Here is a 13,189-nt window from a genome sequence, read left to right as displayed (position 1 = left end):
CCCCGCCCCCGCGCGGGCCCCGCCCGGCGAGTGCGGCCCCGTCGCCGTGGGAACGGGGCGACCCTGGCAGCCGGTGCGATGGAGGCGGGCGGCGGCGGTGGGAGGCCGGCCCCGGGACCCCCCCCGGGCCTGCCCGCTGCCCCCAGCGGCCCCTCCGGTCCCGAGCCGCGGAAGAGGCGGAGGAAGCGCAGGCGAGTGCGCCGGGCGGGGGGCGGGTCCCCCCCTCCCCGGCAGGGCCCGCCCGCGCGCTCCTGGGCCGTTGTGCCCGTGTTCCGCCGGGACCTCGGGGAGGCTGTCCGCCCGTCTGTCCGCCCCTCTGCCGTTAGCGTGGGGCGGTGCCGCCGCCGGGCCCTGCCTGCTCCCCCCCCCCCGCCGTACAGACCGGCGGACTCGCGTTCGTTCCCGGGCGCGGTGGCAGAGCCCGGCGGGACGCAGCCCCGGGGCTGCGGGAGCGAGGGCCCGGCCCTGCCCGACGCCGAGGGGCAATGCTGAGCTGGGCCCTCTGGTCCTTGGCCCCAGAGAGGCTTTCCGGGGACCTTCTGAATCGGAAAATAAACGCTCTTTCCCCTAAATTGTCCCAGTAATCCCAAGCGTGACACATCCGAGGAAAGACCCTGCATTCAGGACCCCTCTTTGCCCTGTTGCCTCGCAGCTTGCTGAGCTCGTGTTGGCTCCAGATCAGATCTGCCCATTAGCTCTGTGGAGCGCAAGTTGCCTGTGTGCGTGCAGGAAGGCGGTTGTCTCCTTCCCACCCGCCCGTGCCCAGGACGGGGCCCCGGTTCCTCGCTGAGCAGCTGTTCTGTCTTCTCTTTCAATTCCAGTGTTCCCTCCATCAATCTGACCAGCTGCAAGTACGAGAGCGGTAAGTCCGAGATGCTGCAGGGTGTCCCTTCGGATCAGCCCACCGACAGATGTCAAGCTCTATGGGTGTCTGTTCAGCCAGGGAGGAGTGCTGCTACCAAATTTCCACTGCACAGTTGCTTTTGGTTTAGGTATTTAGTGGTTCCAAGCGACTTGGGCCCCTGTGAAAAGTACAGAGTTTCTCACACTTTGGACTGAGGTGCCCTCTGGTTTAAAGAGACAGAAAATGTGCAACAGCAGTGCAAGCCCTCAACCCTCCCCATACATCTGCATTTGCCAAACATCTGCTAAGATTGGCGAGAAGGGTTTAGTTAGGGGCAGTTACAATGCAAGATCGATACCTGTGCTTGGGGAAATGACGTGAGAGCTCTCAACTGTTTAACGTAAGGCCAGTGATGGAACAGGCAGGATTGGTACCTGGAACCTCTCTCCCTTTGCTGTCCATCTCCTGTGTCATGCTCCAGGGAGCTGGTCCCCTCTCCTATCTTGCTCTTCTTTGCTGCCACAAGCTGTATCTTAAAAGAACAGACTCCTAGCAGTTGATGGATGTTATTAGCCAATTTGCTAACAACTATCGTAGCAGTGCAACCATATTGGCATTGTTGAAGGTCACAGCTGGTCAGCTGTGCGAGGAACACAGTTTTTATACAGAGGGACAGGCGCTGTGCGTTTTGCCTAAGGCTGTGCTTGGGCAGTTTGGTGACAGGAGGTGGATGGGCACCCGCAGCAGGAGGTGGTGTGGCAGCACGGGCGCCACAGGAACCAGCACTGTTTCACAACGGTGCCTAGCGTGTGTTGACCTTCATCGCCTCCCCAGCCCTGTGAGAGGCCAAACTCAGAACTGGCACTAACACAAACCATCCCGGCAGCAACCTTCTGCTCCAGAGCTTGTGTGTTCTGCTGCCAAATAACTTTTGATTTTGAAGATGAAACTCATACCCTCAGAAGACTTTTATCTGCCCGTGTGGCGTCAGACCCACAGCGGATTCAAGCCTGCTGTGGTTCAGGAAGTGCTCTGGGACTGTGGACTTACGGGGCTGATAGCTCCCAGTACACTTGCAGCCAGAGGCTGGGGGTGAGTTTAGCTGGGTAAAGCTTGTGTTTCTGACACCTCCTGAAGGGTCCCGCCAATACCTTGCATCTCTGAGAGTAGAATTGCAGCCTGGAGATCTTTGTTCCACACTCTGTCCCTGGTTATTTTGGGGATTTAACAGCCCCTGGTACTTATATCCTCTGCCGGGCCCCTTGTCGTGTGCTTGCTTTGGTACAGTGCGGCGGGCAGCACTATGCTGCGGGCTGAAAGAAGCAGGAGAGAATGAGGAGTGGACAGTGTATTGGACGGACTACTCAGTCTCTCTGGAGCGCATCATGGAAATGAAGCGGTTTCAGGTAAATACTCCCATGCAAAGGCTGCCCAGTCGGAAGAGCTCAGGAGGGAGGGTGAGACGGGAGCTGTTAGTGGAACAGCATGTTGCAGAAGGAAACAGCAGTGTCCCAGCTAGCACCTGTGCCCCTTCTCTGCATCAGTTGCAGAGGGCGCAGGTTCACAAGCCTTTACTTCTGTTGTGTCTCTGATACGGTGCCATTGGCAACGCTTTGGCAGTGGTGTGAATTGGAAAGCCGCCAACCCCTTTAATGTAGCATGAAATAAGTGGTTCTTGATGACAAATGGCTCCCTGAAGCTGCGATATTCTAGGGAGGGAGAGCTTCAGGGCTGAGATGGAACAAGCAGATAAATCACATGGGTGAAGTTCAGATAAAGCAGCTGTAGCGTAATCTTGTCCCTCAGCAGACGTTCAAGGCAACTGCAGGCCCAGCTTCCTGTTCTGCAGGCCAGTTTCTCCATACACGGGCTTTCCTCAGGTCTCGAGGAGGATCCCTGCTGTTCCTTTGCTGATTCTGTTTTTTGTCTGCACCTCTTTCAGAAAATCAACCATTTTCCAGGCATGATAGAGATCTGCCGTAAGGACTTGTTGGCTCGCAACCTTAACCGCATGCTCAGGCTCTTCCCCAAGGAGTACAATATATTTCCCCGCACATGGTGCCTGCCAGCTGAGTGAGTGATACGCGTTAATGCAGCTGAGAACAGGGCTATGAAATTAGGTAGCAGGAACCACTATACTTGACAGCCAGGGCAGGGATGGGGGGCCTCTCTGAGATCTCATTGCTTGGCCTGGGCCTTCGTAACCTTCCCTGGAACAGAACGGGGTGTTGAGACACATTTCTAGTTTCACACATCTTTAATTGCAATTAGATTGAATTAGCCCGTGGAATGGTGTCCTCTGTGCTGTGTGGCTTGCTGCTGGGCAGACCGCATGCCGAAGGGCTAAATCTGGGGAGAAGGACCCGCCCGGAAAGCCAAAGGGCAGCAGGCGAGTGGGAAGTGTAAATCAGTGTTTCAGTGGAAGGCCTTTCGGCAGCTCAGGGCAAACGGGAGAGGCAACTGCAGGGCAGTGTGGCAGGCTCTCTTCCCCACCGGGTGGGTCAGTGCCCGTCGCTCACCCAGGGAGGGCACAGGACTGGAGCATGAGGCAGTTCTACCCCACCGACTGTGACGCCTGTCTTCACAGCCCCCTGCACCTCTTGCCGTCCGCTGCAGTGGAGCACACTGATGGCGGAGGGTAGTGGGACAGCACAGGTCACTATGCTAGTACATATACAGTTAGACGTAAACCATCACCGAATTACTCAAGCTTTGGGGCAGAAGGCCTGGCTTCTCTGATCATATACAGGCAAGCCATGATAGAAACATAGCTGAAAGAGACCAAAGAGCACTTGGAGTTTGGGTGGTTGCAAGGAGACAAGATACACAGTCTTAGACAGATTTTATTCTTACTGTTTCCTGAAGACCTCGAAGTTGGGCTCCTGTCACCTGTTCTGTAGCTGAACTTTCTTCATGGTCAGAATGATTTTCTTAGTATCTGACCTAAAGTATCTTTGCTGAAGTATCAGCACGTACTACTTCTCCTGTTTGCACTGGCCTTGGAGAACAGCAGTTTACTGCATTTTGCTAATAGCGTGTCATGTGCAGGAAGGTGATTGCCATGTGTGCTCCCAGTCTTCCCATTTCTGGAGAAGACAGACCTAGTTCTCTCATCTTTCTTTTCCAGGCTGCATTTCCTGGACTTGGATTGCTCTTGGCGCTGTTTTCAGGGATTTGTCCTGTTCGCCTCTCTCTTCCCCTATATGTGGTGCCCACTAGAGAGACAGTGGGCTAGGGCCCACCTAGGGCCAATTTGTAACTCATGTAGATCAGGAATAGGTGTACTATTCCTCTGCTGCAGAAGTTTGGTCTGTACTGGCCCACAGCACCATAGTTTGAGTACCTAACTGTTATGAGAGAGAAGAGAGGCTGGTTTTTTGCAGCTTGTAACAGTTTCCCCTTCCTTGCACAGCTATGGAGATTTCCAGGCCTACAGACGTGCGAGGAAAAACAGAACATTCATCTGCAAGCCAGACAGCGGCTGCCAAGGGAGAGGTATCTTCATAACGCATAATCCAGAGGAGATCAAACATGGAGAGCATATGATCTGTCAGCAGTATATCTCTAAGGTAATGGGGACAGTCTTGAAATACAGGTGGAGGATTGCAACCTCCATCTCTTCCAGCATCCCACATCCTCCTTGTGTCATTTGCCTTTTGTCCCTTGTCTTCCTGGATCTGCCAGGGGCACCAGGGTGGCTGCAGCACAGCAGAGGCATGGCAAAAGCTTGCCTTTCTCGTCACTGCTGAGCTGCCAAGGAAGCAACGCAGATAGAGCAGCCAACCTCAAGGAATCGGCAGCACGCCTAGCAATGTTTACTCATGCTTGCTCCTGCCTTTTTTCTCACAGCCTTTCCTCATTGATGGCTTTAAATTTGACATGCGTATCTATGTGCTGGTCACATCTTGTGACCCGCTGAGGATTTTTGTCTACAAGGAGGGTCTGGCCCGGTTTGCCACCATGAGGTACATCGATCCCAGCAGCAGAAACCTGGTAAAAAAGGGAAGTTTCCAAAAAACTCGCATAGTATCTGTAGGTGTTAGTCCCTAATTCGTCCTAGGGGCATCCCAGACCTTAAAAAGGCAGGGACTGGTGGGTTTCATGGGACCCAGCTTTCTTCTTTCCTGTTCTCCCCTCCCTCTATACCTCCTCCTCCTCCTCACAGGAGGTATTTCAGGAGTGCCTGAAGTAGATCTGCTCCCAGGCCCCATATTTGGGCTGTTTACTGGCATTATCACAGAATCATGGAATTGTTTCACTTGGAAGGAACCTTGGAAGGTCTCGAGTCCAACCTTCTGCTCAAAACTGGGTCAACAATAAATTCAGATCCGGTTTCTTGGGGGTTTCACCCAGTCAGGTGTTGAAAACCTGCAAGGATGGAGATCCCATGGTGTGTCTGGGCAACATTCCTACTGCTTCTTGCCTTTATGAGCATTCTCAAGTCCACACCATTCCTTGTCTGCCTGCACTTCAGGCAGAAAAGAGGGACCTGGGGATTATCTGGTGGTAGTGGAAGAACCTAGGAGAGACAGGGAGGGGAAGGAATTGGGAAGGGAAGGTGCAGAGTATGGCTGTGCCCACCTCCAAGCAGGGGTCTGTAACCTGTAAAATCCCAACAGAGGATGGACTGTAGTGTTGGATTGCTGTGCTACAGTCACGGGCTGCCCCGAGATACCCCACGCTTCTGGTTATCTGCCCACTTGTCCCAGAGCTACATATGTATATGCCCTCTCTCACTCCACTACGTGCATGTCTTGGAGATGTCTTTTGCTTTGGGTGAGTGAAAGAAGAGGAAGAATCTGCAGAAATTTGCTGCAGCTTCTGTCCTGAGGAGTCCCTTGTTTGTCAGTGAGGCCACAGTTGGAATGGCATTTGTGGAGCTGACTCCTGTGCTCTCCCGCAGAGATAAGGGCAGAGGAACAGAGAGGGTAGAGCTCTTTTAGCTCTAACTTCTGGCTAGAGAGGGAATCACCAGCATGATTAACTCCTTGCTGCAAGTCACCGCCACAGACAAGAGACAGAAGCAGGCGAAGTTGGTGGCTAGACTAGTGCTAATGGGGCTGTTTCTATTTATGCTCTGTGGTTAAGAGTAAATTAAAGTCTCTTGCCGTTCCTCTCTCAGGATAATATCTGCATGCATTTGACCAATTATGCTATCAACAAACGTAATGAAAACTTCGTCCAGGATGACATGACAGGCAGTAAGAGGTATTGTCTTGTCCAGGTACCCCAATGCCCTGTGCACATCCTGCAGGACAGCTGTACTTGGGACATTGGTTTACTTCCATCTTTCCTGGGGCAAACATGCTATCACAGGTCAGCTCTTATCATCTGCTGTCCTCCACACAGGAAACTGTCCACCCTGAATGCCTGGATGACAGATAACAGCTACAACACAACCAAACTCTGGGAAGATATTGAAGATATTATTATAAAGACTCTTATTTCAGCTCACCCTGTTGTGAAGCACAATTACCAAAGCTGCTTTCCGAACCACACGACTGGCTGTGCCTGCTTTGAGATACTGGGTTTTGACATTTTGGTAGACAGAAAGTTGAAGCCCTGGCTGCTAGAGGTGAGGAAGGAGTCTCCTGCTGTGTTGAAGCAACTCTGGAAGCAGCAGACAGCCAAGAGCTGGCTTGTCTGGGGGATGCTCCAGAACAAGGGGTGGTGGGAGGGACAGAACTCTTTTGATTAAAAAGGGCCACCTCGTTCACAAAATTGAACAGGCTGTGAAGACAAGTAGCCAAGCAACCTGCTGTAGGCTAAGCAGGATCTAAGAGCCTGTTCCCTGTACACCCTCTCTAACAGCAGGGAGTTTCCTGAACCTTAGGACTCCTTGACCTGTAACAGCATCTTGAATTTATGATAGCTGCCCCATGCCTATAGTCCTGTGGGGCGTGGGATTTGAATGACCTGTAGCGCGGATGGACATTACACTGCAGAAGGACAGAACCAGCTTCTGCGTGCAGCCTCCTGCTTTCTGTTGCTGTTACAGGGAAGAACATCCATGGAAAGTGTGTGGGGGAGCAGACTGGGGCCAGCAAGCTGGCTGCTGGCAGCACTTTCTGGGAGCTAGGGCTTGCCAGGTTAGATTAGCTGCTTGTTTTGGCAGGTGAACCACTCTCCCAGCTTCACCACGGACTCTCCCCTAGACCGTGAGGTGAAGGATGCTCTTCTCTGTGATACCATCAACCTGATAAATGTGCATGCCTGTAACAAAAGGAAGGTGCTGGAGGAAGACAAACAGCGGGCAAAGGAACGGCTCCTCCAGGCCAATCAGACTCTCCGTGCATCCAGGTATTGCTCTTCCCCACAGTGCTGCACATCCCCAGTGAGAAAGGATGGGGCATGGCAGAGCAGGATAAAACCAAGGCTGGCTGTCTCCAAATTAGAGCTCCCAGAGGCCGTGGCACTATACAGCCTCTGGGAAGAGCTCTCCCAAGCCATCTGCATCCTGCAAGGAAGAGCCAGGGCTCATCTCTTGGTGCTAGGAGATCTGAGATGCCTGGTGCTCTGGGCCCTGTACAGAGTCATCCCCATTGAGGTGCGTCTTGCTTGTCATGTCTGTCAGTGCCAGCATCCGTGGGCTCACAGTGAAGCTCGCAGGATGGACAGCAGCACTGCTTCAGGGACCAAGAGCACCCAGGGGCACAGGGCCCTTCTCCAGAGCAGGGTTCCTTTCCCAGGGCTGAGGGTTTTCCCCCCCTTCTGTCTGCATGTCCTTTCATGAGGCCATGTTAGATTAGCCTGCTGCCCAGGCTTTTCCTGCCATGCAGGGTGAGGCAGGAACTGCCTCCAGCTCCCATTTCAATTAGGAGACCTGAGATCACTCTGGGCTGGAGACGCTTCGTGTGTTAGCCCTGCGTTGTGCCTGCCCCTGCAGCCTCGGCTGCTCCGAGCTCCCCGCTAGCGAGGAAAGCTCCCAGCAGCATGCAGGGTGGCAGATACGCCTTGAATAGGCCCATTTTAACTGAACTTCCCTTGTAACTGGGTTAGTTGGGTGAAAAGGCTGAGGGGCAGGGTGTGAGCCTGGGCGGCAGGGGAGAGAGCTGTAAATGCTTCACCAGCACTCTACAGGGAGAAGATGAAGAAGTGTGCATTGTCTTGGTTCCTTGCAGTGCACCCGTGTGAAACAGGCTCCCAAACGGGGAAAGACAGGGGAAGGTGCTAGCTAGGCCCTTGTCCCTCAGCCAGGACAGCACCTGGAACCTCCTATTGCAGCTCCCTGCCTGTGCTTTCTCCCGGTTTGCAGACGCGAGGAGTTAGAGAGCAACCAGGCTGCCTGGCTGTCCCAGGCAGAAAAGTATGAGAACTCACACCTGGGCGGTTACCGGCGCATTTATCCAGCACGTGGAACAGAGAAGTATGAGCCGTTTTTCAAGCAGAGTGGCTCCCTCTTCCAGGAAACAGTGTCATCCAAAGCACGAGAGGAGTGTGCCAGGTACGCTGCCCCTGTGGAAAACCCATTCCTCGCAGGGGTGGCATAGAGACTGCTTGCTTATGATCCCTTCTTGGGAGCAACTCTGCTGCTTACAGATGTAAGCAAGCTAGTGAGAGGTGGAAGGGAAGGAGTCTGCATGTGCTGTGTCACCATAGCAAAGCAACTTCCTTTTGCATGTAGCCTTGAGAGGCAAATGCAATATTCCATTGACTTTTGGACTCTGGCAGGACCGTATCGCAAGTGTCCTCCACCCTTCTGGCCGGCACAGCCTAATTCAAGGGCATTTCTCACAGCGGTGAGAGTCTCTTTTAAAAGCACTCCTGGCCTATTTCTTGGCACACTTCTATTATAGTCTATTCCCTACAGAACTTCTGACTGCAGTAAAACATCCTCAGATTGAAGGCTTCATAATAGCCTTTTGCTATTATGGCTCTTCTCGTACCAGTGACTAAGACTACTGTTGTATGGCAGGCAGCAACTGGAGGAAATTCGCCTGAAAAAAGAAAAGTTGGAAGCCATTACCAGGAAGAAGAAAACAGAGAGGAAAGAAGACCTGCATGGAGAGTCAGCTGGGGACAAATCCCAGATCCGTAATAAAACCACAGCTCCTATGACCCGCCTCACGTATAGAAGCACCAGGACGTGGGATAGAAAGGTACCTTGCTTTGTCAGTGGCTGTTCACGGGGCTCTCAAAGGCAATAACATGGCTCTGGGAACAGTGCTGGGCTGTGGGTGTCTCCCAAGGAACAGGACTACGAGGTTGGACTCCCCTTCATGAAGTCCAGAGAGTTGGCAGCTTGTGCTGGGAGGTACTTGCAAGCACCGCTGTTGTCCCCTCCCTGCTGTGGCTCCCACCAGGATCTTCATCCCACTCCACCTCGAAGTCTGTAATACTCCTTAGGGCTCGGAGCAGTCTGTGGCTTTGTCTCCCTTGCACATTACTACAGCTTCAACTTTGCTGTAACTCAGGTGTTTCCTTCCTAAGCTACGGCGCGTGCAGTACGACTCTATGCAACCCCAGGATATTGTGGAAGATGAAGAGAAGAAAAGAGTAAATGCTCTTCTGCAGCGTGAGAACCTTATCCGAGGCTTGGGCATCATAGATCAGCTCTCTCAGCTGCTCCCCACAACTGATAGACCAGCTGACACCCAGAGATCCTGCACTGTTATCCCCAAGCACCAGGTAACTGAAGATTGCCCAGATCTGTCCTGCAAGGCCAACACAGGAGAAAGTCATTCGCGGGAGGATCCTGAGGAATGAGCCATGGGCATTCCATGTGTGTGTCTCCGGTGTGGCTCAGTTAAATGAGATCCAATGTAGCATCTGGGTCTGTGGGTTTTCATACAGTTACTGACTTTGTCCCTTTCCAGTGGGTGCACTGGGGCTGTGCCAGTCAGCTGTGTAGAGCCCCTGAGCACCCTTCCCCAGAAGACCCCTCTCCCCAGTATTCCAAAGAACAGACCACAGCGATACTGCCTTTTGGACACTGCTGTCCCCAGCACACAGCTTAGTGTGAGCTGCTGCTTCAGGGCAGTAGTGCGATTCTCCTACCTGAATAAAATGAATTCCTGGGTAGGCTAGGAGCATGGTAAAGGAGTGCACACAGCAAAGAGGGCCTGAAGGGAAGCGTGGGGATGTCTAAAAAAAAAAAAAGAAAAAAAAATCACTAGGTGAATTCTGCACTGCAAACAATGCCTCTCCCTAAACATCTTGCCTTCTACATTACACCATTCCCCACATGGGGAAGGTGACCAGTTAGTGCATGTGCCTAAAACCCCAGAGGGCTCAGCCCTCAGTCTGGGGCTCCCCCTTCAGAGTAATCCTTGCTCTGCCAGAGCACGCTACAGTGTAAACCCTCAGCACTGCTGCTACTGCATCCCAGACAGTCTCAAGGCACACAGCTGAGGAAAGCTGGGCTTCACAGAGAATTACGCAAGGGGAACCAGGGTTGGGACCTAAAGGAGATCTGCACGGTTGTCTCAAACTGAGTCTTGGCTGCCACGCCAATTCCCAAACCAGGCTACCGGTCTAAAACGAGACGAGGAAGTCTAAAACCAGACGAGGAAGCCCGCAGTCTGTTATCTGTGGGCTCCATTGGGTGACAAGGGCTGTTCTGGAGCACTGAGGGTGGCTGTCACCTGCTGTGTCAGGGATGGGCTACTTCTGGACCTGCAATTCATGAAAAACTGTGCAAGGTCCATTGCTTCTTCCAGTGGCGCCCCATCTGTTTCCAGAAAGGGGGCCTCCTCCTGGCTGGAAGGGTGATGCACCTCAGGGGGATGCAGACAAAGTCAAGGCACCAGAGCTGTAGGAATTATTCAGGACCTAGGAGTCTTCTAGTACCTTAGGAGAAATTGGAAATAGTCCATTTAATTTAACAAATGAAGTCTAAGATGGGATTTGATCTGTAAGAACTAATGGCAGCTGCCTTTTCCTCTACCAAAGCAGAACGGAACATGAAACCCAAACTCTGCCTAAAATCTCGCTAATTTTTTCAACAGTGAAGGATTATTTGGGAGTGGGTCAGATCCTTCATCGCTGAGTCTTCCCAGCCTGTTCTGGCATGTCTTTACACAAACTCTGCTCCAGCTCAGCCCACTGTTATGGGCAGAGGATGAGTGTCTCAGCACTGCTGCTGGCAGATGAGGCAGGCAGCTGCCGTGACCCCTTAGATGATGTGAATTTGGGACGGTGACTGTGCCATGCCTGGGAAGAAAGTGCGGGGTGACGCTTTAGCGAGTGATCGTAGATGACTAGAGAAGACTTTTCCTTCCTGTCTCTTGCCAAGGCCTCCAGAGCTAAGCCGCAGCTGCTTTCTTTTCTTCCAGCCACAGTTTCTCTGGGAGGCGCTTGGGGGCCCGGAGACCCACTGCTTAACAACGCACAACTCCCTCTCGCTCCTGGGAGATCCAGTCCGATCTTCTTCGGGACGGCAGTTCGCACACAATGCCAGAGCCAACACCGAGCTGCCAGCCGGCCCAGGCTCGGATCCTGCTGCCGCAGGCACCCTCTCCATTCGAGGCCAGAGCATCCCTTACCACAAGCGGGGCCTCTGGGTGCAGGACACAGGCTGGCTGCGGGGCCAGGCAGCACGGATGGCAGCAGTTACCCAGCCCTGCACCAAACCCAAGAGGCTGCAGGCAGGAGGCCAGCGGCTCCCTGGCACTGGAAACAAGGCTGAAGGCTGTGAGTATGCGTTACCTTCCTTTGGCTCCAAGTGGCTGCCTCGTGAAGGCTCAAGTCAGTGAGCTGGAGCCATGGGCAGACACTTGGGAGCTGTGGATGTTCCTGGCCTTGCTGGGGTGGGAGGAACGGGTGGGCTGGATAGAACTCAGAGTCCCTGGGGTGCTCAGACCCTGTGGAGGGGACACCGCACTCTTCTCTGGGAACCGGTGACCGCTGGAAGTCTCTGCCCAAGGCCAGTAGCGTCCCATTTGGCGGGGCAAGGAAGAAAGTGGGTGGTTTCCCAGGACCAAGGGTTGATATGCTGGGATGGGGGAGTGCGAGAAGCCCAGAAGTACTTGAGAGTCGGGTCGGAAGCGCAGCAGACAGGACAGCCAAAGGGGCACGTTAGCCGTGGGATATACGGAGGAGACGCTCAGTGACACAGCATGGCCCCCAGCCCCTCCCCAGGCCTTGCTCCCTCCCTCCATGCTGCTCCCTGCTGCCCACGTCCCCTCCAGAACTACACCCACGCTCCCACCACCCACACCTTCACCCAGCCCTGCCCACGCCCCCCCGGCTCCCCCACCATCGGCTTAGGCTGTTCGCAGCCTTAGGAGCAGGGAGGAGCAGGGGCAGGGCCCAGCATCATCACGGAGGGTGGCAGCAGGCTGCTGACACGCAGAGCTGCCGGTGTCTGCCTGCCCCCCACATCTGCCTGTGCTCTTCCAGGTGAAGGTGGCAGGCTGTCCTTCCACGCAGGCAGCTGTCACCCGGGGTCCCCAGCCAGCACGGGGAATGCCACAGCCAATGGCACCTTCAGCTGTGCTGCAGTCCAGGAGCAAACCATCTCCTCCGCCACCCACGTGCAGCACACGCATGCCTCGCACCGTGGTGGTGCCTCGCACGCTCGCAGTGTGAAAAGCACAGGTAACGTGGCAGAGGGGATGCCCACGCTCGGCCTTCCTCCCTGCGGGTGCTCACCGAAGAACCACGGCTGCTGGACAGGGAGGGCTGTCCCGGCCCGGGGCCGGTTGTCTGCACCCCCTGACCGGAGTCTGGGCCCCAGCCGGGCTCCCGCTGCTGCGCACCCCCGGGCAGCACGGCAGCTTTACCGCTGCCAAGCCGTGGGCTGGCACCCCCCTCGGCAGCAGCCGAGCCCCCCGGGAGGCTGCCCTGCTGCCTGCGCGCCGTGGGCCCCTCGTCCCCCCCGACCACCCGCCCGGCACCGAGACCCCCGGGGCGGCCCCGCCGGGCACCCCCGCGGCGCGGGGCCGAGACCCCCGCGCCTCCCCCGCCGCGCCGAGCCCGGCCCGCCCCGCCGCCGGCCCCGCCTGGTTCCCGGCCCCCGGCTCCCCGCTATGGCGGCGCTGCTGCGGCGCGGGTTGCGGGCGGCCGCGCTCCTCGCCGGGGCCCCGCGGCGGGCGGCGGCGTGGACCGGGGAACCGGAGCCGCCGGACCGGGCGCTGGAGGAGGCCGAAAGGTGCGGGGCGGCCGGACCGGGGGTCGGGAACCGGGGCCGGGCCGGGGGCCGGGCCGCTCATCTCTCTCCCCCGCAGGGCGCGGCGGCGGGCGGCGGCGCGGCTGCGGCGACTGCAGCGGGAGCTGGGCGGGGGGCGCGGAGCCCCCGAGCGCACCCTGACCTGGCAGGCGATGGAGCAGATGCGGTGAGCGGCGGGGCCGGGCCGGGCCGGGCGGGGCGGGGCGGGGTCGGGTCCCGGTGCCCGCGCCCCGCTG

At 55.7% G+C, this 13,189-nt stretch overlaps 1 protein-coding gene and 1 long non-coding RNA gene across 2 annotated transcripts; one reads left to right on the top strand and one right to left on the bottom strand.

Annotated features, from left to right (window-relative positions):
• The first annotated feature begins 3 nt into the window (after window positions 1–3).
• On the top strand, window positions 4–12,409 carry TTLL13 (tubulin tyrosine ligase like 13). Its single transcript, XM_052808613.1, is given in 14 exon segments — window positions 4–191; window positions 822–862; window positions 2,132–2,250; window positions 2,787–2,917; window positions 4,257–4,413; window positions 4,694–4,837; window positions 5,967–6,419; window positions 6,960–7,144; window positions 8,100–8,288; window positions 8,760–8,943; window positions 9,275–9,472; window positions 11,119–11,476; window positions 12,185–12,230; window positions 12,232–12,409. Coding segments are annotated over 14 exon segments (2,460 nt in total). The 5' UTR covers window positions 4–78; the 3' UTR covers window positions 12,374–12,409.
• Window positions 8,170–9,276, bottom strand: LOC128151311 (uncharacterized). The gene is made up of 2 exons (XR_008238332.1): window positions 8,948–9,276; window positions 8,170–8,781 (listed from the first exon to the last, which is right to left on the bottom strand). It is a non-coding gene; the product is annotated as an uncharacterized LOC128151311 (long non-coding RNA).
• Window positions 12,410–13,189: the final 780 nt, after the last annotated feature.

Source organism: Harpia harpyja, chromosome 14 (genome assembly GCF_026419915.1).
Source record: "Harpia harpyja isolate bHarHar1 chromosome 14, bHarHar1 primary haplotype, whole genome shotgun sequence".
Lineage (NCBI taxonomy): Eukaryota > Metazoa > Chordata > Aves > Accipitriformes > Accipitridae > Harpia > Harpia harpyja.
The sequence above is the reverse complement of the archived record's forward strand: the minus strand, read 5'-3'. Positions and strand labels throughout refer to the sequence as shown.